Source organism: Hoplias malabaricus, chromosome 10 (assembly GCF_029633855.1).
Source record: "Hoplias malabaricus isolate fHopMal1 chromosome 10, fHopMal1.hap1, whole genome shotgun sequence".
NCBI lineage: Eukaryota > Metazoa > Chordata > Actinopteri > Characiformes > Erythrinidae > Hoplias > Hoplias malabaricus.
The window spans coordinates 8,344,677-8,370,358 of record NC_089809.1 but is presented as its reverse complement, the minus strand read 5'-3'; the positions used below and the strand labels follow the sequence as shown (position 1 = coordinate 8,370,358).

General features: G+C 37.3%; 1 protein-coding gene across 1 annotated transcript; it reads right to left on the bottom strand.

The window, feature by feature from the left end:
* Window positions 1–1,777: 1,777 nt before the first annotated feature.
* snx27b (sorting nexin 27b) lies at window positions 1,778–22,340 on the bottom strand. The gene is made up of 13 exons (XM_066683845.1): window positions 21,943–22,340; window positions 14,976–15,207; window positions 13,782–13,974; window positions 13,040–13,104; window positions 11,276–11,380; window positions 10,441–10,519; window positions 8,299–8,462; window positions 8,109–8,198; window positions 7,573–7,722; window positions 7,274–7,402; window positions 7,126–7,185; window positions 6,740–6,788; window positions 1,778–5,709 (listed from the first exon to the last, which is right to left on the bottom strand). The coding sequence occupies exons 1-13, from the start codon at window positions 22,257–22,259 to the stop codon at window positions 5,642–5,644; spliced, it is 1,701 nt and encodes a 566-aa protein (XP_066539942.1). The 5' UTR covers window positions 22,260–22,340; the 3' UTR covers window positions 1,778–5,641.
* Between the last annotated feature and the right edge of the window lie 3,342 nt (window positions 22,341–25,682).

Here is a 25,682-nt window from a genome sequence, read left to right as displayed (position 1 = left end):
CCAAACTGAAGAATAAAAAAATAATAGAATATGTATCAGCTACATGGAGATGCCCTCTACTGAAAAAAAAAATCACTCTCCCACATTTGCAACAAGTGTCCAGTTGTGAAAATTTCTCTCTAATAAATATTCCACAGTCAACTATCAGTGGTATTATAACAAAATGAAAGCAATTGGGAACGACAGCAACTCAGCCACAAAGTGGTAGGCTATGTTATATGACAGAGTGGGGTTAGTGGATGGGTTGAGTCCTGACCTCAACCCAACAGAATACATTTGGGATGAATTAGAACGGAGATTGCAAGGCAGGCCTCACAAATGAGCTTCTGGATGAATGGTCAAAAATTCCCATAAACACATTCCTTTACCTTGTGGAAACCTTGTGGCCTTCCCAGAAGCGTTGAAGACTTTATAGTTGCAAAGGGTGAAACGACATCATATTAAATAGGATGTCACTCAAGTCCATGCGTGTAAAGGCAGACAAGCGAATACTTTTGACAGTATAGTGTATCTGTTACAAATAAAGAGTCAATGAATGTTTAATTTAGGTCCCTTGTAACCGCTTATCCAGTTCAGGGTCACGGTGGGTCCGGAGCCCACCCGGAATAATTGGGTGCAAGGAACACACCCTGGAGGGGGCACTATATGAAACAATTAACCATAAATAATTCTGTAATCATTTATGTATATTTATTTGAAACTAATATTGACTCTGAATTTAATATTTATGTTGAAATTAATATTTATGTTATATATAAAATGTAATTGTAAAGTCTTCCCAGAAGAATCTGTATGTTACTGCAAAAACATACACATACTTTTGTGATTTTAAATAAATGCTGGTTGAGTATGTTCAAAAACTTCTAGCCATAGATTATTTGAAATTCAGTGCCTCAAGAAAAATCATCACAACACTGCATATCGCTTCTTGGTTTGCTGAACCCCACTTGAGTTTCCGGTGCTATTTGTTCTTTAATTGTTAACAGCCTGATACAATCATGAGGGTTAATGTCAGCGACATGGTTACCTGAAGAAAGCAATACTGGTGTAACTAATCCTACTCATTATTTATAAGGTGGCGCCATATAACACTGTTCTCTTTTTCTGAGCTGACGCCTCTCCACTGTCCCCATGTTGTAGCACTTCATGTAACTTTCTGTTTCCACTCTCTTTCAATATCAAGAAGATGTTTGCTGTTTTCCCCACTATATAGATATAATTTAAAACAATTAATTTTGTTTGTAAACTACATATATTTCAGTAATAAAATGCAAACTGAAAACCTCTCAAATGAATTAGTGTCTGGAAAAAATTATTATAGAATCAGACTTGTAATGAAAATCTAACGTGTAAAATGGTAATGTTTTTAACTTTGGGTTCAAAGTGAGGCTCAGATACTTTCTGCAATTTTCCGTTCCACGTGCAGTAGATACATAATGGTACCTCAGTGTAACTTGTTACAGCCCTTTCAAGGTGGAACCGCAAACTTTAAAATCATTTTCGAATTTTCCGCTTCACCTTAAACGATGCGGTTGTAACCTTTGCATCTATTGTAACTATTCAAAATAAAAGAGACATAAGTTGAGCCCACATATTGATGAAAAAACTTGGCCACACACTCAATTAAAAACTTTCTCATGGAGTCATGAATAGACATTAAGTGTTGCAATTGGCTCCTTCGTTCACCTCCAGCTAATGTACAAATAACTCCATCAGCTCCATGTTTGCAGTGTGGTCTTTCAAATAAAAAACATTATCCAAAACATTCCTCATTAAAACAATTTATTTAAAAGAATACGTTACAATTTGTTATAATGCTGTGACCAAACATTTAAGGATTTATCCATTACATTTCTTTGAGATACATCCTGCATTATTTTGCTTAAAGTGTATGATTTTATTTCAGATAATTACAATTCTGCATCTAGAGAAACCCTGTTAATGCTCTATATGCTTTATTTGAAAAGTTTAGCTAAAAATATGCTACTGAAAATACTGTACATGAAAACATCCTGCTTGATATTCAAATAAATTAGAGTCGATATCAGTCAAGAGAAAAGTTAACGTCCAGGGCAAAGAGATTGTATGCATGAAAAACGAGTTTGAATGAGCGATAAAAAGAAAATTAGCAGACAAAGATAAATATTGCCATGTGACAGAATATTTTACACTCAGATGCTTTACCCAAAGTTAGTCAACATATTCCCTTTAAAACTACACTTTTCAATGTAATGCATATAACCTCACCTCTGCAAAAAAACAGAAAAATTCCAGTTATTCCCGCAAAGTATGTTTACATCAGATTTTCTGTCAGGAATTCTTCAGTTTTCCACATTCTATTCTGCCTGTGTTGCTGCTGTCAGAACAACATTTTTTTATTTCCAACACAGTACATATAAAGAACATGGGGAAAACATGTTTAATGAAAGTAAAAGCAGACATTATATATGGACTGTTCTAGTCGTCAGCCCACCATTAAAACTGACACAAAGTGAAGGCAGCTTCCAAATTATGTCAAAACATTTCGCCACTGTCCAAGGAAAAATATATATTTCCATTTTAGTGATTTTTATTTTGCTACATAATTTGAACATAGCAGCTGCTGAATGGACCAATAGAAATGCTCCAAAATTACTTGGAATGTTTTTTTTTCTCTTTTACACATCAATTTCCACTGAAAGGTTTCTGCTATAATTTTGGAGATACATATTTTTTTTTTCTGTGGACAGCAACAATAAACACTGAAAATAAGGGGGAGATACAAGGTTTTGTTCCAAAAGCAGGGGTTATTAATGCACACAAAAACAATATCTTCAGCTGTAGATTTTTTAAAAAACATTTGCAGCGTGGTTGCCTTTGAACAGTCCAAAAAAGGTTTTGTTAGTTTTTGGCTGTTTTCCAGTGTTGGAAAATGTGACAAAACTTAAAAAAAAAAAAAAAAAAAAAAAAAAAAACAGCTACAGAAAAACACTCTCTTTTGTCTCTTATCTGGACACAGTATGGAGTGTAATGTTTGGCCTTTTCTACATTTTTTTATTTCTTTTTTTTTTGAACGCTTATTCACAAAATTCAGCATCTGGACATTGGCTTTCATTTTAAGCAGGTTTCAAGTCAGTTAGCTTTTCTAAGTAAAAGATCACATGTCAAAATGACAATCCATGGTATTCCACATTAAAAATGTGACAGTAATTATGGAGGATGTAAAAACAAAACAAAACAAAACAAAAAAATCTTGAGCCCTCCTTTAAGAAATTTAATGTAAAAGGTTTGTCTTTGTTTTTTGGAGAGTGTATGAATATATATATATATACCAGATTATGGAACAACCCATAAAAATAATAATAATAATAATAATAATCAGATTGTTCTTTAGTTATTAAACCTGCTGACAAACAAAACCTCAAGCTGAGTGTAAATAAAATAAAAGAAAACCAGAACTGCACTAGTTTTACATAAACACAGATAATACTATTAAGTGCAAAACCTCACTGGATTCTTCCACCCAGTTCTTATGCGCCTGCGCTGAAAGAAACCAACTTATTAAAAACAAAAATATACAAGGAGGACAAATGTCAGTAAACAGGGAAAAGCAATAGATTCTGCAAACTGTACTCAGAATATTAGCCCCAAATTTCCACACTTTAAAAAAGAAGCAAAAACAAAAAATGCAAAGCATGCACTGCAACATTAATACTTGTCAGTCGATCTACATGCATATTTTTTTTTTCTTTCAAGACCTGGCAAACAAAAGGCAAAACTAACTAAACTACATATCCGGAACGGAAAATGACGGAAAAGGGGAAAAGACATTGACATACACTGGATAAACAAACACTCAGCTCTGTATTTCCCATCGCAGCAGATGCCTCAAGAATGAAGCTGTGAGTGTTGTGCAAATAAACTAGACATGTTCAGTATACGACTACACAGCATTAAAGTTAATTTAAAAAGCAAAAACAATGCACAAAAAATAAATGCTGGTTCACATTTTCAAATCTATCTTGAGGATTGATTAATGCTGCTTTCAAGTGCAAATCAGGGTGTTGTTTTCTTGGAGAAAGAACTTGATCATGCTCTTGTGCATGCTCGTGTGGTTAGACAAATGCGTAAAAACTTTTTGGCTGCTCATAAGGTGACTCAAGGTAAAAATTTAAAACAGAGACCACTTGAAATCAGCATCAGTCCCTCTGCAATTTAGTTTTACAGTGTTCATAATACTGTTGTCTAGTTGTTTTTGGAAAAGAAAAAGGATGTGCACCATAAACAGATTCAGCATAACTGTGGCGGTTAACTTCAAATAAAAATTATTTAGACTGCCAGCGGACTCAAAAATGACTGGTACAGCTTAAAGGGGGCATTCTGGCCTAAGACAAGCACTTAATATATTATTTGTCATGTTATACAACATTCTGTAACAGAGCATTGTGTTCCGTTTCATCCATCAGTTTTTTCCCAGAATATTCCCTACATGGCAATAAAGAAACAATCAACTGCTAGAGCAGCCCTCGATGTTCAAGCTGTCGTCCTACTGCATTAGCCAGCTTACCTTCAAGACACATCATCAGAAGGTTTCCCTAATGTTTACAACGAATAATCGCTCTCTACAGTTTACTGTGGCACCACTGCAGATGACGAGAAGGTGTTCTCAAAAGATGTAGTAATGGTGATGTTTATTTTGGCCAGAGTGTCCCTTTAAATAGAACAGGAAAAAAGGGCAAAATAAATTTAATTAAAAACAATATAAAATAAAATCATACTTGGGTGTAAAAACATGGCAATATTCTTGCTGCCACTAAACCGGAAGGTGTCATTCCGTTCATTTTTCCAAGTTGCTCGTCTGCTAAAGTTTGACAGCTCTGCTTCTCCTGCTAGAGTGTGGAGTTTATATTTACACTAGTGAACAAATGTCACTCTTATTTCTTGACACTGTCCCAGTGATTTGTGCTGATACATTCGGAAACAGCATTTTACCTTTCATACCGCAGGTTTTGTGCATGTATCCTGTGTGTGTTTGTTAGTGTCAGAATGAAGTAGTTAGATTTACTACTAAGGGTTCTTGGCTATATCCAAGAACAGTTTCCTTCTCTGTCTTCTTCCTCAGTTAGTTCTTCTGTCAGGTTTCAAAATAATGTTCACTGGTCCAAGTAACCAATCTAATGGCTCCTTGTCAATCTGGTTGCAGGCATTAGTCACCAGGACCAATCAGAGTGCATGTGTGGTGCTTAGGAGCCAGTTGAACTCGAAGTGTTCCTTTCGAAAAATACAATCACAGCGTAGGTGGCGGTCCATCTCTGCTTTGAGAATCCATTTCAACCATGTTACACCCACTATTACGAAACATCTCAATTCCCTGTGTCTTCTTTTCAGTCGATGTTTACCTGTGAAAAATTCAGTCCTGACAAAAGAAGCAATGAATGGCTGAAATCTGTAAAAAAAAATAAATAAATAAAAAAAAAAAATGCAGTTTTGTTTGCTTCCATTATTGTATGAGAATGTTTGCTTTCTTGTTTCTGTCTTTGTCTGAAAATGTGGGGCATGTTGGACTGTGTTGCAAGGGTCAACCCTCACTTTACTTCTTTTTTTTTGAGTCAGTTAAATTGTCCATGTGTGTATAAGCCTGTGTACGAGTGTAGCTGTGTGTTCATGGGGTGATGAGTTCATGTCTCAGGTGCCTCCATCCCTTCTGTGTCTCAACAGTTGGAAGATATTCTGTAACAGATCAAAAACAAGCAAAATTCAGATGTGGCTGGGTCATCTACACACACACACATACACATATATATATATACATATATATATATATATATATATATATATATATATATATATATATATATATATATTACACACACACATCAATCAGCTGTAACATTAAAGCCACCTTTTTTGTTTCTACACTCGCTGTCCATAATTAAGCTCCACTTGTGCCGTGTTAATGTTGTACAGCATGAAAAGATAAAACATAGTAACACTGCTGGAAGTTTTAAACGCTGTGCCCAAACATAGACCACTGTACTACACAGACGTCCATCTTGTAAACGCAAGAACTGAGAAAGTACCTCATCTTTTGCTGCAGAGTTCATGTTAGCCATTCTCTATGCTTCTGGCTGGTTATTTTGGGATGGTGGGCTATTTTCAGTCCAACAGTGACACTGTGGGTCTAATCCACTCATAACACCGTATACGACACCACCATGTCACACAGCAGCACTGAGTATTATCCACCACTCAAATACTACCTGCTCTGTGATGGTCCTGACCATTGAACAACAGGAAAGAGGTCTAACAATGTATGCAGGACAACAGTGTGACTACACAGCACACCTGTATGGTAAATGATGCTGAGTTTAGAAGAAAGAAGGCACGTTAAAGTTATGGCTGATAGGTGTATGTTTGAACTTTATATTTTGGGGAATTTTTCAAGTTTGATGCCAACACTGAAAAGGGTAGAGCAGCAGTTTTACCGTTGTGTCACAACACCTTTCTTCACATTCTTTTTACTAATGCAGAACAAGAGTTATATTTATCAGAAAGGTATGCCAAAAATAAATCATTTTTCACCTCAAACTGATGGGGGAGAGAATAAAGGGGATACTGGTTAAAACATTGAAGCTTAAACAGCAGATTTACTAAAAGTGGAGATTGATTTTTATTGTTACTCCCTTGATCAATTACATACATCTAAGGGAAGGTCAGCAAAAAAGGAGAGAAAGGCTGAGCCTTACCTTACTACACATACCATCTTTACTACAATTCTTATTGTCTTTATCCGTTGCCTCCTCTTCAACCTAAAAACAGAATTCACAGAACTAACTTTAGCTGATATTAAGTAATGCACAGACTTCAATATGTTTAATCAAAGCTTCACAGACAGAGAACCGTAGATTTTACAGTGTGAAGTAGGGAGGTTCACTGTTTTCTCAGCAATATTTTCATCAGTTTAAATTGTGTTTTTGTGTACAGTCCAGTCTATAAAACTTTTACACACCGACGGTCAAATAAATAGTTAACGTATCAGCAGGATTTCGGTGATATTTTGAAATCTTAACATTGACTTGCTATGTCTGCTCTCTAATGCAATACATAGGAACAAAGGACTGTTGTCCCTTGAAGAAGGTGGCATACCTCTTTTCTCCACTTGAGCTCACAGAAGACCCTCTCAAAGCACTCATGCATGTAGTTAAACTGTGGACGAAAAAGTCATCGAGGTTATAAGAGCTAGATGTGTGGGAGCATGTTAGAAAGCGATGGAATGTCTGTGGGAGAGACTCACGTATGGAGTGAATATCTTGACCCAGCGTGGTTTCTTCTCGCCTCGTGCGTACTCAAAGCAGAATGCCATGCCTTCTTCATCTGTGTCCCACCTTTGCATCTCCCCCCACTCAAATGCAATAACTTGGTTCTGTGATTAAAGTAAACAGAGAGAAGATTCACCTTAAACTGTAATTTAGCAGTAAATACAAATCAGTTACAGCTATGAATTATTTAATGTAGAACCAATGTCCCAATTTGGAAAATCAGGACCATGCCCAGAATATATTAATTTCACTGAACACACTATTCCTCTCTCACCTCTAGGGTGCCCTCTTCAGTGCAGGCATGAAGCTTAAAGTGGTGGATGCTTATGGCCGTGACAACATGGCCCTTGCGACGCGAGTCACAAGCGCAGTGTGGAAAGATGATTTCATTATAGCCCTCACACGACCTCACCATGCTCAAATACTAGAGAGAGAGAAAGAGAGAGAAAGATATTAGCTTCAGAATTTTATTCAGCTTCTGCTGTTTGTCCTTACACTGTCCCCCAGCTGAGCACTAGCTACACCTTGTAAGAGAAAACGCTGCATAATTATTCTGAATTTAAGGGACAAAGAAGTCAGTAAAACTAATTAATATTAACCTTGCTGTTATGTGTACATAAAATAAACTTGACAAATGTGCTGTTTAAAGACAATTTAGAAAAACGGACCAATAAACAGGGGATGTCACAGAATAAACAGTGCAATTCTATTTACCAGCATGCTCATACAGCAGCACAGAAAGGCAAACTACCTTGTCATTCTGGGTATTTTTATGTGAAGCATTTAAGTGTAGCCTAACACATGACAAACCATGGAAATTTTCCGCTGTTCGGCCAGCTTCTGGAGCTGATACGATTTCTCTTCTGCTTTAATAAATCCCTTCTTTACTTCGTCAAGGGCCTGAGAGAGGGACAGGGAGAAAGAGATAAAGAGAGAGAGTTACACACAAGCAAACAGAAAGAAACTCAGAAGGCACATTACCATCACACTCTAGACAAACCTGGTGAAAGCAGTAGTTGATGGCTAGCTCGTTGTCGTTGAGGAGTATCTCTTCTTCAGTTGTGAAGAGCCATTTGCGGACTGTTAAGCAGGTTCCTGGGACAGCAGATGTGTAATTCTGGACATACAGCTTATGAGGGAACTCATTTGGAGCCAGCTTTCGCACTGAGAGAGAGGAGAAAGACAGAAAAACATCAATGCTTGCAGTAATGGAGGACGTTGCATGATACATCGCAGGATGCTGTATGCTCTCGCCAATCAGGGAGTTGGAATCTTCAAATCCAGATTTTTGATCCAGGTTCCAGGATGGGATTTTAAATGGGCAGGCCAGTATGACACAACAGCTGTAACTGCTAGTGTGACTGCCCTGGTGTAGTGCCACTTCCGCAGGCCATTTTTAAAATTCCGGCCTGGAGCCGGGATCCAGGGCCTGGATTTGAAGAACCCTTTTACATAGTCTTTAGCACACAGTCTCCTTACATTATTAACTTTCACAGTCTTCGCCTTTTTAAAATATACAGTGGAACCTCTGTTAGCGAACGCCTAGGTTAGTGAACAAATCGGGTTACGGCCAAAAATTGTAATAAAAATTTGTACCGGTTAGCGAACTAAATTTCGGGTTGAGTACAGATGGCCCCGCCATGAGTACAGATAGCCCCGCGTGTCTGTTCATCTCAAACCAAGCATCATTCTCGCTCGAGACACAGTTACGTTCGGTTCGTTATCGTTCTGCTTCCTTCTGTGTTACTTTGTTTGTGATTTCAAGTGCTTTATTTAGCCCTCAATCATGGCCCAAAAGAAGGTTAAGAGTGATACTAGTAGCAGGGTACCTGTAGTAAAAAGGCAGCGACCAAAAATTGAATTGAAAAAGGAAATTATTTCCAAGTTTGAACGGGGAATCAACTCACGCCATCACATTGCAGTCATAAAGATAAAATTTCTCATGTTTAAATGTTTTCTTTAAATGTTAGTATGTTTATTTAACTCTTTATGAGCTGTATTATAACTGTTCTCATTAAAAAAAAAAAAAAAAAAAAAAAAAAAACATACCTATGTAACCTTTAACACTTATATATTAGTGAGTCAACAGGGGCTGGGAACCAGTTATTTCTATTTCTTTTAATTCTTATGGGAAAAATAATTTCGAATAGTGAACATTTCGGATTACAACTAACTTTCTGGAACGGATTGTGGTTGTTAACCGAGGTTCCACTGTATTTGACAATCAAAGACCTTTTACGCACTTAGACCTTTTTGAGCAGTAAATAAATTCTTGCTATTTGTCAAATCCACTATAAGGTTGAAGTACTCTTTTACGACAAACAACGTGACATAGCTTGAGACTGTGGTGATAATATAAGCATGTAATCTGTTTTCATTCTTCTAATTGTTAGGTGTAATCCTCATAAACAACCACCAGTTAACTTCATCAGTCTCACAGCTCAAGCACAAAACTAAACAAGAAAAAATACCTTTGCTAAATGACAACATCTAGAAAAAGGTGGAAAGTTATTTACACGTTTATTTTTCCGGTTCTACATCTTCCAAAACTTAAATGGAAGCAGAAATTCTCTCACATGATAGACTATCATCTGACATTCCCTTTTGCTTCAAACCCAGTGGCAATGTCCTTGGGAAGGACAAAAAAGGCTATTTCATATTACTGCATACAATTCCTTGCACTGTTTACAACTATGCAGTTGCGTTCTTGCTATTAACCTTCTTAAAAATAACTGTCCGAAGGCATGGCCTTCAGCACGGCATCATAATGATAAATACAAAGCTAGTTTCAGCTGGAACTGTGCATGCATCTATTGGGGATAGCTGCCAGGGCTGTTAGTAGTTCTAAATTTAAATCTAAGCTCATTTTTTTACTCTGATGAGGGGCTAAAGATTTCCCTAACCCTTCAGTGGGATTTCTGCCAGGACCAATACATTTGTGAACATTTTATATTATCCATTTTATAATTTGAGAGTAATATATCATCTTTTTTTGTTGCGGCAGGTCTGAAACCATGCTTATCCAACGTTACAACTGAAAATTACATTTTTCTGATCCTGTGAACTCATGCAGTTTCTGTGGATAATCCACCTCACAAAACTATAGCTTTGTATGTTAATACAAAGACAGGAACATACTCACCAAAGGAGTGATTAATGACTTCAAAGAGAGCAAAGTAACTGGCAGTAATACTGTCCATTCCGACTTTCATCACCACAGCCTAGAGTAGAAAAACAGACAGAGACACTGATGTGGATTAGTATTTGTGGCTTCAGATGTCTCTACTGGAAGCAAATAATACACAAGTGATTAATGAACCAAAAACCAAACACACAAAAATCGGCTCATTTTTAAATGATTATGATTACAATTCTTCTTAAAGGAGACATTTGTTTACAGGCTTTTAAGGGTTGAGCTGAATGAACTGTAAAACCTGTATAAAACTCTTTATGGCACACATCTTTTGAGAACACTGGGTTAAATAGTGGCAAAGCAACAAAGGAGCTAGTCTTTTACTGTAAACCAGAAAAGTGGAGCTTGTAGGGAGCTTTCTAAATATGTGCTGAGAGTGTAGACGAAGTGTAAATAGCTCAGCAACAACTCTATACCTGATGCAGTTGTATCAGTGTTAGATGTGAGGCCAGGGACTGATAAATGATTAGTTCTGGATAACAAAGACTATTACAACTCATCCTAAAAGCACACAGTTCCACTGCTCTGTGCACGGTATTAGGCATGGGGACATTTTATCCACATTCCTTTTTTATAAAAATTATAGTAGTTTTGTGTGCATCATAAAATGCCTCCAATGTCTCCAACACAGTTGCAACTTAATGTAGCCAAGTTTATACTCATCATAAGGGTTTCTACAAAGTTTTTATTTGGACATGGTATATGTATATAGGCGGTATAACTAGTAAAACTGGCAATGACTACACGTATTAAGTGTGTGCCTTTATCAAATTCTATACATTACCTGATAAACCTGGTCCGTAGTGCAGTTCTTTCGTACTCTGACAGTTACTGTGGTTTTGTCTGGCATTGCTATCCTCAATTCCACATCAGAAACGCCATTGTAGTTCTGAGAGAGAAAGAAAGAGAGACCGTTAAATGAGGTATGTCTCACTGACAGAGATAAATGAGTGATGAAAAGGAAAGATGGATGGATATAGAAAGAGTAGGAATGGAGAAAGGAATTGATGCTGAGGGAAGAAGTGTGCTTAAAGTAACTTTACTCTCATTTTCATACTTTTGTTCTAACAATTAAACAATGTATATGTTTCCTAATAAATGTGCTCCGATACGTACAGTAAGTATAATGTAGCTTTTTTTAAAAATGCATTTTCTTCTCAGTTTTATTTTTTTGAAATGTATTTGTGCAGGACATATTTTCGCTAATGTGAGATCAGGAAGGTCAAAAGAACGAGTCATGAATAAGTTAGCAATGCATTTACATTGAATTTACTGATGCTACTCAATTGTTTACAACATTTGTGTCAGTGCAGCACTAAGAATGATCCATCGACCAAATAACGCCTGATCTGTAGTGGTCCTTTGAGGCACGCAGAGTGACAAATTGATCCCAGTCTCTGAATGTAAAGCTACAAAGTGCACCTTTATGGTGGCAGTGATATACATTTAGAAACTATTTAAAAAAATCATTGTCCATTTTATCTATTCCAATATATACACATAATAACAATAGGCAACTTATAGCTTCAGTGAGATCTTCTTTTTTTCTTCTTCACATCAATATTTATCGCAGAAACCTAAACTTCTGTAACTTTCTTTGTTGTTATAATTAATTCTTACACCATCTAAATATATTAACATGGTACACGGTATTAACGTGAGCTGGGGTGGTCCACAAATCAGTCTGTGTGGGCCTCATATCTGTGAGTGTGGGTCAAGTGAAGGGTTTTCGGCGCTGTGCAGTTCCGCTCAGCCTAACAGTTTACACCAACACACGTATTGACAATAAAAAACACGTTCCTGAGAAAGCAAATCACAACAACTGGAGCTGAAGGAACAAAAAAAAAAATAAATAAATAATAAATTTAATTAGATGGTTCTATACTGTTAGCACAGCTGGCCAGCTAACAGACACTTGTGGTATAGCACACCACTGAAGATGGTTTTCCAGTGAACTGAGGCTCAATACACCCATAGTTATATACCTGTGAGCACAAAGTCGAGTGAAGGGCCTTCTGAGCATTTTGTCTGTTTTCAGTGTCCTTTCTCTCTTTTTACCCAAACTCAGTACTAAACTCACAACTGCAGTGTGCTACAGAGCTTGTTTTTTGTCCCCACCAGTTTTTAGTGTGACATCACTAGTCAGTGAGCTCCAAAATGCCTCTTTCCTGTGGTTCTCTTAAATGCACATGAAGGGTATCAGAACAGAAATTTGACACACAACACACATCATAATTTAGAAATACCAGCTTCACCTGAGATACCGTCCATATTTTTATATAACATTATATATATATTTTATAACCATTATGCCACTCAACCCCAAGTACTAGTACTTCTAGCTCTATATTTAACACCCAAAATGTCCTTCCTATACCACTTACAGCTTCTAAAAATAAAACAGTGAAGTGTAGTACCACCATGTTGATATGATATGTTATATTATAACTGAACAGAATGCTAGCTTTAAATTTATATGTAAGGGGAAAAAATCATCTAATAAAGTCATAATTCCACCATCCCCACATATCCCAAAAAAAATCCTTACCTCATCTGACTCAGACAAAAATTCCTGCATGATGTCACTCTCCCCAATCACTCGCACAGAACACACTACAAAAGAGGAAGATGAGTGTAGAGAAAGAACATTAAAAAAATTGCTTCTTTCATATTTTTCCACATTTAATTCCAGAAAATATTAGAATCAGCATGACAACAATGTACTACATGAATATGTATGCCTTCCTTTTGTCCGAGTAGTCTGATACAAAGCACTCACTATCTGGCAGAAGCAGCTGTGATTAAAGAGACCTCCAATAATGAGGTTAGAAGTATTAGATGTCGGTGTAAAACTGGAATATGACAAGTCCCTTTAAAATATTGACAAATGGGTAGATGTATAGGATTATCTATATCTTTAACTCTATTCTATATCTATATCTGTAATTATACTGGAACCATATCTGTCAAAAAAGGGGATTAAAATATCAAATTAAAAATGCATTTCTGAGAATCCTCGACAAAATATTAACTCCAGTAACTTGTAGGACCTGTGCCTTTTCAGATGGCAGTAAAACCTTTTTAAACCACATTAAATACTGGTTTGCAATTTCCTTTGTCTTATTTGTCTTGCTACTGCATAGAATATGGATATATAGTTAGATATTAATACCTGCAAATAAACTAAAAAAAGACCTTTGTGCACATTTTATTGGTTAATAAATTAATCACCCTATAAAATGCGTCAAGGCAATTTTGGTTTAGTTATTTCACTGGGTGTGACATCCCACCTCTTTCCAAATATTCCTCCAGGCCTCGTCTGCGCGCATCCAGCTGCTGTTCAGACAGAGAGAAGGGCCATTTCCCCGGCAGCTTTGGGAATGTGAAGGTGGTAAACTCTCTCTTCAGGTTCTGATGGAGAATGACAAACTCCCGATAACGCTTGGAGCACAGCTGCCTGCCAGCCATGTACACATTATACACCTGCAACAAGCACAGACAAACAGAACACTGAGGAATGAGTAAGCTATAAATACTAACAATATGCAACAGAATCTTTAACCATATTATTAATATTCATTACTTTATACTCTATACAATAACACATTAAGTGTTTATTTAAATATTATACACAGCACAATTGCACTGTTAAATGTCTTAACTAATAAGAAATTATGACATATAATTATAACATATAAATAATACAGTTATTATAAATTTATGATGACTTTTGGTCAAGCTGCTTTGGTCTACCTTCATATTCAAATACCACATTTCAAAAGTCCTTTGTTCTACTGCATTATCATTTTATAACGTTTTTATAACACCTTAATATTAATTTTACTACAGTATCATCATTATTCAAAGGATTCCTGTATTTTAAATTTTATCTCATTTCATAATGTGTTCATCATAATTTTTTTCTGGATTTCCACTGGTTTAAATATTTAATTGATGTTCTGCAACTTTCAGACCCTGAGAATACACAGTCTAACAGCTGCCCACACTGACCACTACAAGGAGAACACACCACACTTCTCACAGACAGTCACCTGGTGCAGGACTTGATACCACAACCTCCAGGTCGCTGGAGCTGTGTAACTGGAACACTACCTACCGTGCTGCCTTATAAATTAAATTATTTATGTAAATTATTTAAATATACTTTCGTGTTTTTCCTTTCCTTTTATATTAGCACTTCAAAAGCATAAGAAGCATGACTTTACACTACAATTACACATATTATTAATTTTGTTCTACCCAGTACAGTCTCCAAAATAGTGTGTGTGTGTGTGTGTGTGTGTGAATCTGATATACACATATAACTGATGTTTTTGGTTACTAGATCAGAATGAGTAAACTGTAGATTATCTTGTTCAGTGATGTACCATAATCCAAGCGAATCTATTAAATTTCAAATTAAAATAATCTCACTGGAGCATTGGAATTTTACTGGTTTAAATCTAACATGTGTGCATGCTTACCACAAATTTTTCGCCATTCTGCTCCACGTGTTTGTAGGTGGGCACAGAGATGGGCACAGCCTGTTTGTCACTGTAGTCATAACATGACTGGGCAGAGCCATCGTCTCCGGGGTCCAGACTATCCGTCTCCGGCTGGGGCACTGAAAGGACAGCCAGGACCAGCTCCCTCTCTCCTGCTCTGATCAGATCCACCACCTGCTTATGAGTGGCGCCCTCTACATTCACTCCATTTCTACAGAATAGAACAGAAAGACGTTAGGGTGAGAGACATATATTAATGTCATCGTTGATTAAATTACGTTGAACATTTTATTCTATTAAATCTAAAAGCTTCAGATTGATTATTAACTTGGCTTTAGCTGGCCTTTATATTATCTGCTAGCTGGCACAGAAACATTCTGGTAGCATGGCAAAGAGCTTCTCGTGTGGTGTGAGACAGCATTTAGCTACATTTAGTAGTTTTTCTATGCTTCCTTCTTCTGACTAAACAAACAAGACCAAACCATAAGATGCAGGCTTTCCACTGCCCTCTGTTGGCGTACCTTTAGACATCATTCTTATAAGAACAAATAATTAGGGCTGTCAATAATGTGATTGGTTGGTTTAATAAGAAAAAGTACAATATTTATAATAATAAAAGAACAACTCACATTTACTGCAGCATTTCATTTAAATATAAATAATAACATTTAAATAATAAAATTGATAAATATTCAAAATGGCACTCACCCACCCCTTCATCTTTCTACAGAAATTTTCATTTCAAAGCAAAAATATTAACATCACATGCTTTTGGCTAAGGCTAGCTGGCTTTTTTGAAGGCTGTATTGCTCTGTACAGCTCTAATGCTGCTGAGGTGCATGTGACACATGGTAGGAACGAGCTTGACTCGTCTCAGCTCTTTTAATAACGACTCCCCATAGCGTTTGTTTGGAAGAGAAGTGAGACTACTGCTCAGTGTCGCAAAACAAAGCATTTTAGTATGAGAAAAATCCAATAAATCGCCTGTGTTTACTCTGAGAATATAAAAGATAGAAGCACAGGGTTTTTTGAGGACATATAAAAATACAGAAAGACTGAAAATATTTTCAGGATTCTGTAGTCGTCATATTGGTCACATTCAGGCGAATATCTGAGCAGGGCCAAAAGGCAAATTGCCCTGAGTGAAAAGATATCAGGTGATATGCACACATCAGCATCAAGATCATCAGAGCAAAGTCCTTAGCAGTTACTCAACAGCGATCAGCAAAACTCTCACACCCAGACACACTCCCTCTCATGGATGCACAAACCGAGAATGCTGAATCAACAAGATTCCCTCTCTGTTCCCCTTTTAGCATTCATTACAGGCCAGTCAATGTTTTACACCAAGATGTAGTTACACAATATAGAAACAGAAAAAAGAGGCAAGTCCATTTGTGTGTCCTTCACACCGTCTGAGAAACAGTAACTTACAGACAATCACACACTTAGGCTTCTGTGACTGCACTTAAAAATGCAATAGCTAAAATCCTGATTGTACTTAGGCAAAATCAATCAATCTATGGGTGTGTATATATATATATATATATATATATATATATATATATATATATATATATATATACACATACATATATACACACATATATATATATAAAAAAAGAAAACCTGAGGGTCCTGACATAATCCCGTTTTTACATATGAACTCCGCAAAAAAATATCTGATCCGGAACTTATCCAGAGTTGCCATTCCACTGAATCAGTGCCTCTAACTCACTGTTCTACTTGACTCTAACTCAGCTTGATTCAGATTTGCACCTGTGCGTTAACGGTTTGCACGTCCAGATCTGATTTAAAATTAAGTGCTTTTTAGAAGTGGGGGGGTGGAAGCGGGGAGGAAAAAAACGCTTGATTCCAGAAACTCAGCAGAATAAAAATGAAAAAAAGAAAAAATATGATGAAAAGTATTTGGAGTATGGTTTTATGCAGACGAGTGATGGAGATGATGCCCGGCCACAATGTGTGGATTGTGGTAAAGTCCTAGCCAAAGAAAGTCACAAGCCATCCAAGTTGCTACGCCACTTGCAGCCAAAGCACTTGACTTTGTAATCTAAACCTGTTGAGCTTTTTGAACGTAAACTGCAGGAGCTAAGAGGCCAGCAATCTATTCTTCAAAAAGCCACCACTGTTAACAAAGGCACTTAAGGCTTCATTTGTAATATCAAATTGAACTTCCAAAACTGGGAAGCTCCACACACTAGCTGAGACATTTTTCTTACGTGGGGGAAAAATGCTGCAGATCAGCTAGCATTAATACCAGTATCCAATGTTACCGTGGCTAACCGCATTGGCCGTATGGCAAAAGATGTTGAAGAGCAGGTTATGGCCAAGATAAAATCAAGTGTTTACTTTGCTTTGCAACTTGACGAAACCACAGACCACAGTGTCTGAAGATGCACAAAAGCGTGTTATGCCAGATTGGCTGAAGATGAACACATTAGTGAGGCCACTGGCGATCAGGACATTTTTATTGGAGAAAAGCTCTCAGCTAGCCGAGAAAGTTTCTGACAAAAAATGGCTTGAGCTGCTAGCTTTTTTGCCTGACATTTTCAAACGTTGAAGGCAGGACTACAAGGAAAAAACATATAGGTCTTTTCACTTTCTGACAAAACCGAGGCTTGGATCAGTAAACTCTGCTTGTGGAAATCTCTTCTGGAAAATGAGAACTTTCCTGGTCTGGAGGAGGCTGACGTGTGTGTGCTAATTCAGACTCATCTTGAAGGAACGGCAACACGGTTTCAAGAGTATTTTCCAGAAAACAGTGCAGTGTTTGCAAGAGATCAATGGATATGGACTCCTTTCTCTGCAAAGCAAACAGTAATGTCTCTTGAAATAGAAGGGTCATTGATTGATCTGACCACAGAAACAGCCCTGAAACAGGTGTTCACAGAACGCTCTCTGCCTGAATTCTGGATTTCACTGCTGAGTTTCCAGCATTAAGTTTACATGCATTGAAAAAGCTAATCCCTTTTGTATCAACATTTCTATGTGAATTGGGATTTGCATGCACTTGCATATCTGAAAAACAAATACAGAGCCCGTCTCACAGTAGAAGATGATTTACGACTGTTCTTGAGCCCCACTAAACCACACATGGAACGTCTTTGTGCCTCAATACAGGCCCAGCCATCACATTCAATGAGAAAACTTATATAATTGTTTTCCTATTATCCTTCGAAAGCAGTACCTTCTAATCATGTGTGTGTTGGAGGGCAGGGGGTTGAATGGGGTGTGGGTCATGAAATATTTTTTAACCCTAAAAAGGGGTCGCACTGTGAAAAAGGTTAAGAACTATTGGTCTATTGTATATAACCACAAAATATGCTGAGGGTTTTTTTTATCAAGGGAAAGATATACTGCATTCTTCAGTAAGAATTTGCACTATTGGTTTTGAAGTTCATGGTAATTTAAAATGCCTACAGAAGGTGGAATGGACATTCCCTACTGCTTTTTTTTGGCTGTTTTCTGGAATGTAGAGGATATTGCAGATTTAGTACATCAGGCAAAACCAAACGATAGAGCTGCTGTCAGGCCACAAAGTTTTAAATCTGAAACTCTTTATATATAAAATAAACAAATAAATAAATAAATAAATAAATAAATAACTGAGCTAAGAGTTAAGCTACTGTTTCCTATCTGGCTGATACAGAGGAACATTCACACCAGCGTTTTTGTTCCATGGCACAATGGGCAGTTTGAATGTGAATTAACAAAAAACGAATTCCACTTTGTGAATAACTTCACACTAACTGTGTGGATGTAACACTCTAAATGTGACAACTTCAGCATATTCCCTTATAATAGGGCGCCATTCTGGAAAAAGGAGTGATAGAGATGTGCTTAGTCATTTCCATGGTCACTGGGCACAGGCATCTAGTGTTTGTGATGCAGCATTTATGTAAACAAGACTGCTGTCTGACTAAGTCTACCTATTTAAAAAAATAAAACAAAAAAACAAATAAACAACCACATCTGGATATATTTATGGCCTGCTCCATGTTTTGAAACAACAGGCAGAAGAGAGAATGTGAGTTTGTTTTAGGTCTTTTCCTCACTACATTTCACCACATTGCACAGCTCCTCCGTTTCTCCTAGTTTGCCCTGAGCCAGTGCTGATGCTGAGCCATACTGCCTCCGAAGCCACAGAAACACATCCCTCACCATGGCAACTCACTCCAGCATCACTGAGGTGCCTTTGTGAATATTAACAGGTATGCATGGCAATCTCACACACAGACCAATGTCAATTACTTGAGGACCGGAAAAACCATGTCTTAGGAAATCTTCAGAAAAACAGCATTTGGTGCAGCGTATTTTCCTATTTGTTTGACATCAAAAAAACATGACTTAACCTTCCCACAAAAAGTAAAAGACACATCTGATAACAACACTTTTCGAAAATCACTCCTGAACTGTTCGTTTTTACAGCTCTATCATTCTCGGATGCAACAAGGGGGCAGATAGTGACGAAGATGATAAAGAAAGAGAGCGGTTGTCTGCTCACAGTGCTGCTGTATGTGACCAGAATGTGCGATGAACACAAACGTTCAAGCACAAACCTTCTTTTCATCGCAATTCAAACAGCTGTCTCTGACTTGCAAACATAGCCAGTATTATGCAGAGAAAGCAAATCTAGGTTGTAAGATTCAGCCTCCTCTGAAAACACCAGAGCCCACATCCTACATTTCTCTTGCATATCGTTTGACCCCTTGAGGTCTGCTTATGATGCCTGTGCCATTTTGTTCCACAAAGACAGTCATAATTCAATTTTATATAACTCTCTTTTCCCATCCCTCAGAATAAAACAAGCTGAGTTTATTAACTTAAGATGGATACAGGGCTGGAAGGAATGGCCAAAGTTTATATCACGATATATTTCTTAATACTGGTCGATGGTGACGCAATTCTGATATTAATATGAACAATATATAAACAATATATCCAATAAAGCTACAGGAAAACTGCCAAGAACAAAGAAGAAATATTCCTTAAAATCTCCCCTCAGACAATACTACTAATTAGCCAGAGATAAAATTGATAAGATTAGCTGTTTTGGCTCAGCTTTTTAGCTCAGAGCATTCTCCATTCATAGCCACAGCACGTAGCTGAATGTTAAATATTAATTTAATAACAAATAATAAAGGTATTTCCAAAACAAATAATAATAATAAAACAAAACATAATGGCGTAAAAGGGGCTTAAATGTAACTGTACACATTTGCCTCCATTTAGTATGTGCAGATGTATGAAAAATGAACTACTGCCCTTCTCTATCTCCATCTACCCCTCCACTGCTTGTCTGCAGTAGACAGGACTGGTTCCTTAGGTTTATCTGGAATCTGATTAGTGTTTAAAACAATAATAATAAATAAATAAATTCCTTCTTGTATAGCAAACAAAAATAAAATGTGAACAAGAATAAAATTTTAAAACATTAAAACAAACTTTGCTTGTTTCGAAAGGAGTGCTATTTGAGTGACATCTTAGTGCCCCAGATGATACACATGTGCACTTACTGCACTGAACAACATCTGGGGCACTGAGCTGTCACTCAGGAAGTCATTAGGTTTGTGTCTGAACCAAAAACAAAAAAGCCATCCAGCACAATCTAGAGCTGGCAGCGCACCGCAGACAACAGTGTGCAGTCATAATTTTTCATTTTAAATATATAGACTAACTTGTTTTTAAAACATTTTCAATGATTTTATAATAATAACAATTATTAAGCTTATGTTTTATTCTATCTCAAATTCTTAGTTTTGTTTTTTTATTTAAAAACATTCATTTAATTCTTTTTGGCAAAAATCAGATTTTCTGTAAAACAATATTGACACACGATACAAGTCCATATAATGAAAAACTGAATTCCCCGCACTTCTTTAAAATATACCTTTGATGGTTGTAATTAAACGCTAACAACAATTTAAAATGCACCATGAAACCTCTGTCAACATTAGCAATGACGCCAGAATGTGGGTTAACCTGCCATTAGCCATGTTCAATGACACCTGTCTGATGAATTAGCGCCAACTTAGTTACAGGCCATAAATGAGGTAGTTAGATAGGTCAGCCGTTATCTGTTTTATATTTACACAGTAACCCTGAAATTGTTTTACTTGAAACAGATATGTATGAGGTGAGTTAGTAATTGTGTTATGTTTGTCATTAATTGTTACAATTAGCCATGTTACAGTTAGCCATGTTACTGTTCTACACTCAGACGTTAACGGTGTCACTGTTAAATTTCAGTGAGCCCTTCAATTTCTGCTGGTCTGCTGTTACAGGTGTCACTTTGGATATTAACTGTTAGTCAGCCGTTAACAGCGTTACAGTTAGACGTTACCCTGTAACAATGAACTATTATAGTTAGCTGTTAAACGTGTTACAGCCAGCCGTTAACAGCGTTACAGTTAAGCGAAACCTTCTAACAATTAACTGTTAAGCATGTAACAGTTAGCCATTAATCGTGTTACAGTTAGCCGTGGCACTCTTAGCCATTAACAATATTACAGATAGCTTTTAACTATATTATACTAGCTATATTTAGCTGACAGTTAACCGTTAACTTTGACTGCCAGTCGTTAAGTGTGTCACTTTTAGCTGTTAAGTGTGTTAAAGTTAGCCATTAACCGTGTTACGCTTAGACGTTAACCGTTACAGACAGCCTTTAACTGTGTTACATTTAGCCGTTTACCATGTTACAGTTAGCCGTTAAGTGTTACACTTAACAGTTAACTGTGTGACTGTCGAATGTTAACAGTGTTACGGTCAGCCGTTAACTGTGCCACTGCCTGACGTTAGCTTCCCCGTATCTCTTTACTGTGTTATGGTTAGCTGCTAACATTAGCTGTGATATGAGAGCCGGTGAGGAGCAGTTGGCCGTTATCTGTGTCTCACTATTCCATTAGCACGCGTGCTCACTTACACTTCCAGTATTCGGTCTCCTTTGCAGATACCGGCTCTGTCCGCGGCGCCTCCCGGTAGCACGGCGCTCACGTGCTGCAGCGGCGCGTAAAGCTGCCCGTTGATGCTGCGGAGCTGGCCGCCCTCGCTCACTTGGCCGCGGACGTTAAAACCGTAGCCAGAGTCTGACTTCACGATGCGTACGAGCCGCGGGCCCGAAGCGAGCGTCGCGGACACTGGACTAGGACCTTCCCCACAGCCACCGCCGGAGCCACAAGAGCGGGACGCCGGAGCCGCTGCCGCCGACCGAAGGTCGTCTCCGTCCACGACGTCTGCCATTACTTTAAACGATTAGTGTTTTAAAACGATATCCTGCGGTTTCCGTGTCTACGCGCCGCGCTGACGCTCGCGCTGCCGGTGAGTATCGGGTCGCACGCGGGAGAAACGGACAGCACGAACCCGCCCCATCACGAGGCAGCGGCGGCGGTTCTGCTTCTGCCTCGAGAGCCTTTCCTCTTTCCCCTACCGTGAAGAGCCGACTCCTCGACTCCAAGCATTCAGCAAGAGTCGACTCCGAAGATTTGGACTCGATTCCACAGCCTATACCACTATGCCCCAATGCTACATTATAGGCCTGTTTACACCTGGAATTAACATTCGTTATGTATCCGGATAGTGTCTGAAGGATTCTGTCAAGAATAGAGGTCAATCTGGTGAAAAATCAGAGGGTCGTATGGGCCATAAAGTTAGGACAATTCTGCCCCACAGACCCATGTGGGGCCCAAATGGGCAGCCCACCTAGGAACCAGCAAGCTTTGACCACAGGTTAAATGTGTGATAGCCCATATATCAACCCACCCAAAGCCTGAGCCTTTATACACAGCTAGCCCTTCCTCAACCTATGTGGACCCCAATAAGGTGTGCTGTCTGGGCAAGGACCTGTGCTGGACAGGGCCCCTAAACATCTAACAGAAAATTTGGTGTATATATTTACATGGGGTCCAAAATCTCTGATGGTGCCCCTGAGGCAAAGTCAATTACAAGTACCATTTCCATGAGCCCCAAGTTAGAAGCATGTCAAAGGTCATAAATGTTCTTAAAAATGTCTATGGGTTTATTTAATATTATGGCAATAATGGTGTTAGGCCCTTTTTATCGTACAAGCCACTATTTCTTAGTGTGTGTTTTGTTTATAGTTTTGTTCCCTATCTTGGTGAAAAACATAAATACACCCCACTAAAAAAAGGCTAAAACACACTTAAATATAGTTCAAATGTCAAAACATAAAGTCACCAAAGGAGCTGACACAGAAGAATCAATCATGGTTATTTTGTCGAACAAACTCTTGGAATCGACAACATAGAATTGTTTAATGTCGAATTTGAATCAGAGTCGACTCGCAAAAAACCCAAATCTTGTTCCTACGTAACGACAACTAAATAAAAGTTGCACTATGGGACTTGTAGTCCTGACTAAAATAGAGTTTAAATAAATATTAAATAAAACACCAAAGTAGTCCTTCATTTAAATTTAGTCTTGATATTGTAAGTAGTAAATGATTTATATTGTCATTTTGTATTACGACTCGTTAGACTAACATTGATAAGTCATATACATACAGACAGATTATAAGCTGTAAATATTTAAGAGAACCAAATTAAAACAAATTCAAATTGCTAATGACTAATCAAATTTGTTTAAAAATTTAAAAATCTGCTGTTTAACAATGGGCCATTTGTTTCCAAATAATGTACAAATGCCAAATATGTAAAATAATATAAAATACATTTAAATTTATGTTTTACTTACAAATAAACAATTTAAAACATCAAGAAAGGTACACTATGATCAACATTTTCTTCAGTTTCAAGGTCTAAATGTGACTTAATACGTTAATATTGTGCAATACTGTGTCATAATGTTTTGACTTTGACCCTATTAGTAGAGAGACTTAAGTAAGACCGGCTTTTACAGTTTAAGGAAAACAAGATTTCATACTGCAGTTTATTCCAGAAAACCTGTAGAGAATTTAAACACTTAGAGTATTCACTTCACTCAGAAAATCCCAATACCACTATAAAACTGTACAGAACTGTCAACTTTGTGCACAGTATGTTTGATTCCCTCCTACTAATGGAAAGACCAATGCTTCAATGATAATTCTAATATGTTAGGAGTATATATATATATATATATATATAATGTTTTTTTTATTTTTTTATTTTTTTTCCCTAGATAAGGATCAAATAAAATAGTGTTGAAAGAAATTTAACAAAAATGCTAAATCAATATTTTGAAATTCAGAAGTTTATTCAAAATTACCAAGTGTGAGATCATACAAAAAAATCTGTTCATTACAAAATTTAAAATTTCTCCTAACCACCTCAACAGAATTTAGTCAAATAATGTTAATTAGAGGGGGATCTTTTAAGTTGGGTCTATCTGGATCAGTAATGTGTTGCCAGATTTAGATATCACACAGTTCTCTCACGTCATTGTATACACTGTTTCAAGTTGAAGTTAAAAGTTGATTGATTTACAATAAGCTACTAATTCTGTGATATCATCTGTAGCAGAAGTGGGGGCTTAAAGTGGTCTGTCAATCCCAATCACTGTGATTTGCTTTGGTTTTTCTAAGTAACTTTCTGCACCAATAAGATCAGTATGTTGTTACACCACCACATTTCCGCCACATTTATACAGCATTGTGTCACTTAGACAAACCAAACCAAACCAATAAATAAATAAATATATAATAAATTATAAAAGAAAGAACCATGCGTAACACCTGATGAGAATGTACGGCTGATCGATGTGTGTAATATTTGAAAATGTGCAGATTAGAAAATTATTGACTGTTATTACAAATGTTAATGTTGAGAGAGATATTTATCAGGAATAGACAGAATGTCCAATCAGGATCTAATCCTTATTTTCTGATGCAGAGCTCTGCGAATAATCTAAGTTTGGATGTACACTGGATCCTCGAGAATAGGACATGCTATGTTCGCATGAGTAACGTGGGATGATCCTGGGTCAGGGTTAAGTAAACCTGTCAAAAGGTTAGCTTCAGGGCATATGTTGCTATAGTAACTGACACTGATTGATTCACTTGAATCTCTGTTTCTGGAACGGAAAATGAACACCGACATCCTCTCTCTCTCGTTCGTAGTCTGGGTTGTAAAAACATCATTCATCCACTTGCATAACATTTCCAAGATCAGACCATCCCTCTCTTAATCAGCTGCCGAAACTCTTGTCCACGCTTTCATTTTCAGTCGTCTGGGTGACTGTAACTCTCTCCTCGCTGGTATCTGCTCCTCCTCCATTCACAAACTCCAGCTGGTCCAGAAATCTACCACACGTCTCCTCACCCACACCCGCATGCATCATCATATGACACCTGTTCTCCAACATCTCCACTGGCTTCTGGTCAAATATCATATTCAATACTGATACAGATCTTCTTCTTCCTGCACGCTCAAACTGCAAGGCTGTGGAGCCTGAGCTGTTGTTAGATTTACACCTCAACTCTGGATTTCTCTTCGTCCACAGGTTAAACACAAGTTAATCTAATTCTCTATCCGTATCTAAATCTAATCTAAATCTTTTCACACTTGCATATAATCTGCCTCAAGCCTAAAATGTTCTTCCACGATGTCCTGTCCTGCTATATCATGGTGTTTTTGTTATGTTAATTTTTTCCACTGTGTATTAAAAATGTTAAGCACTTTCTGGTTCCTGAAAAGCAATATATATATA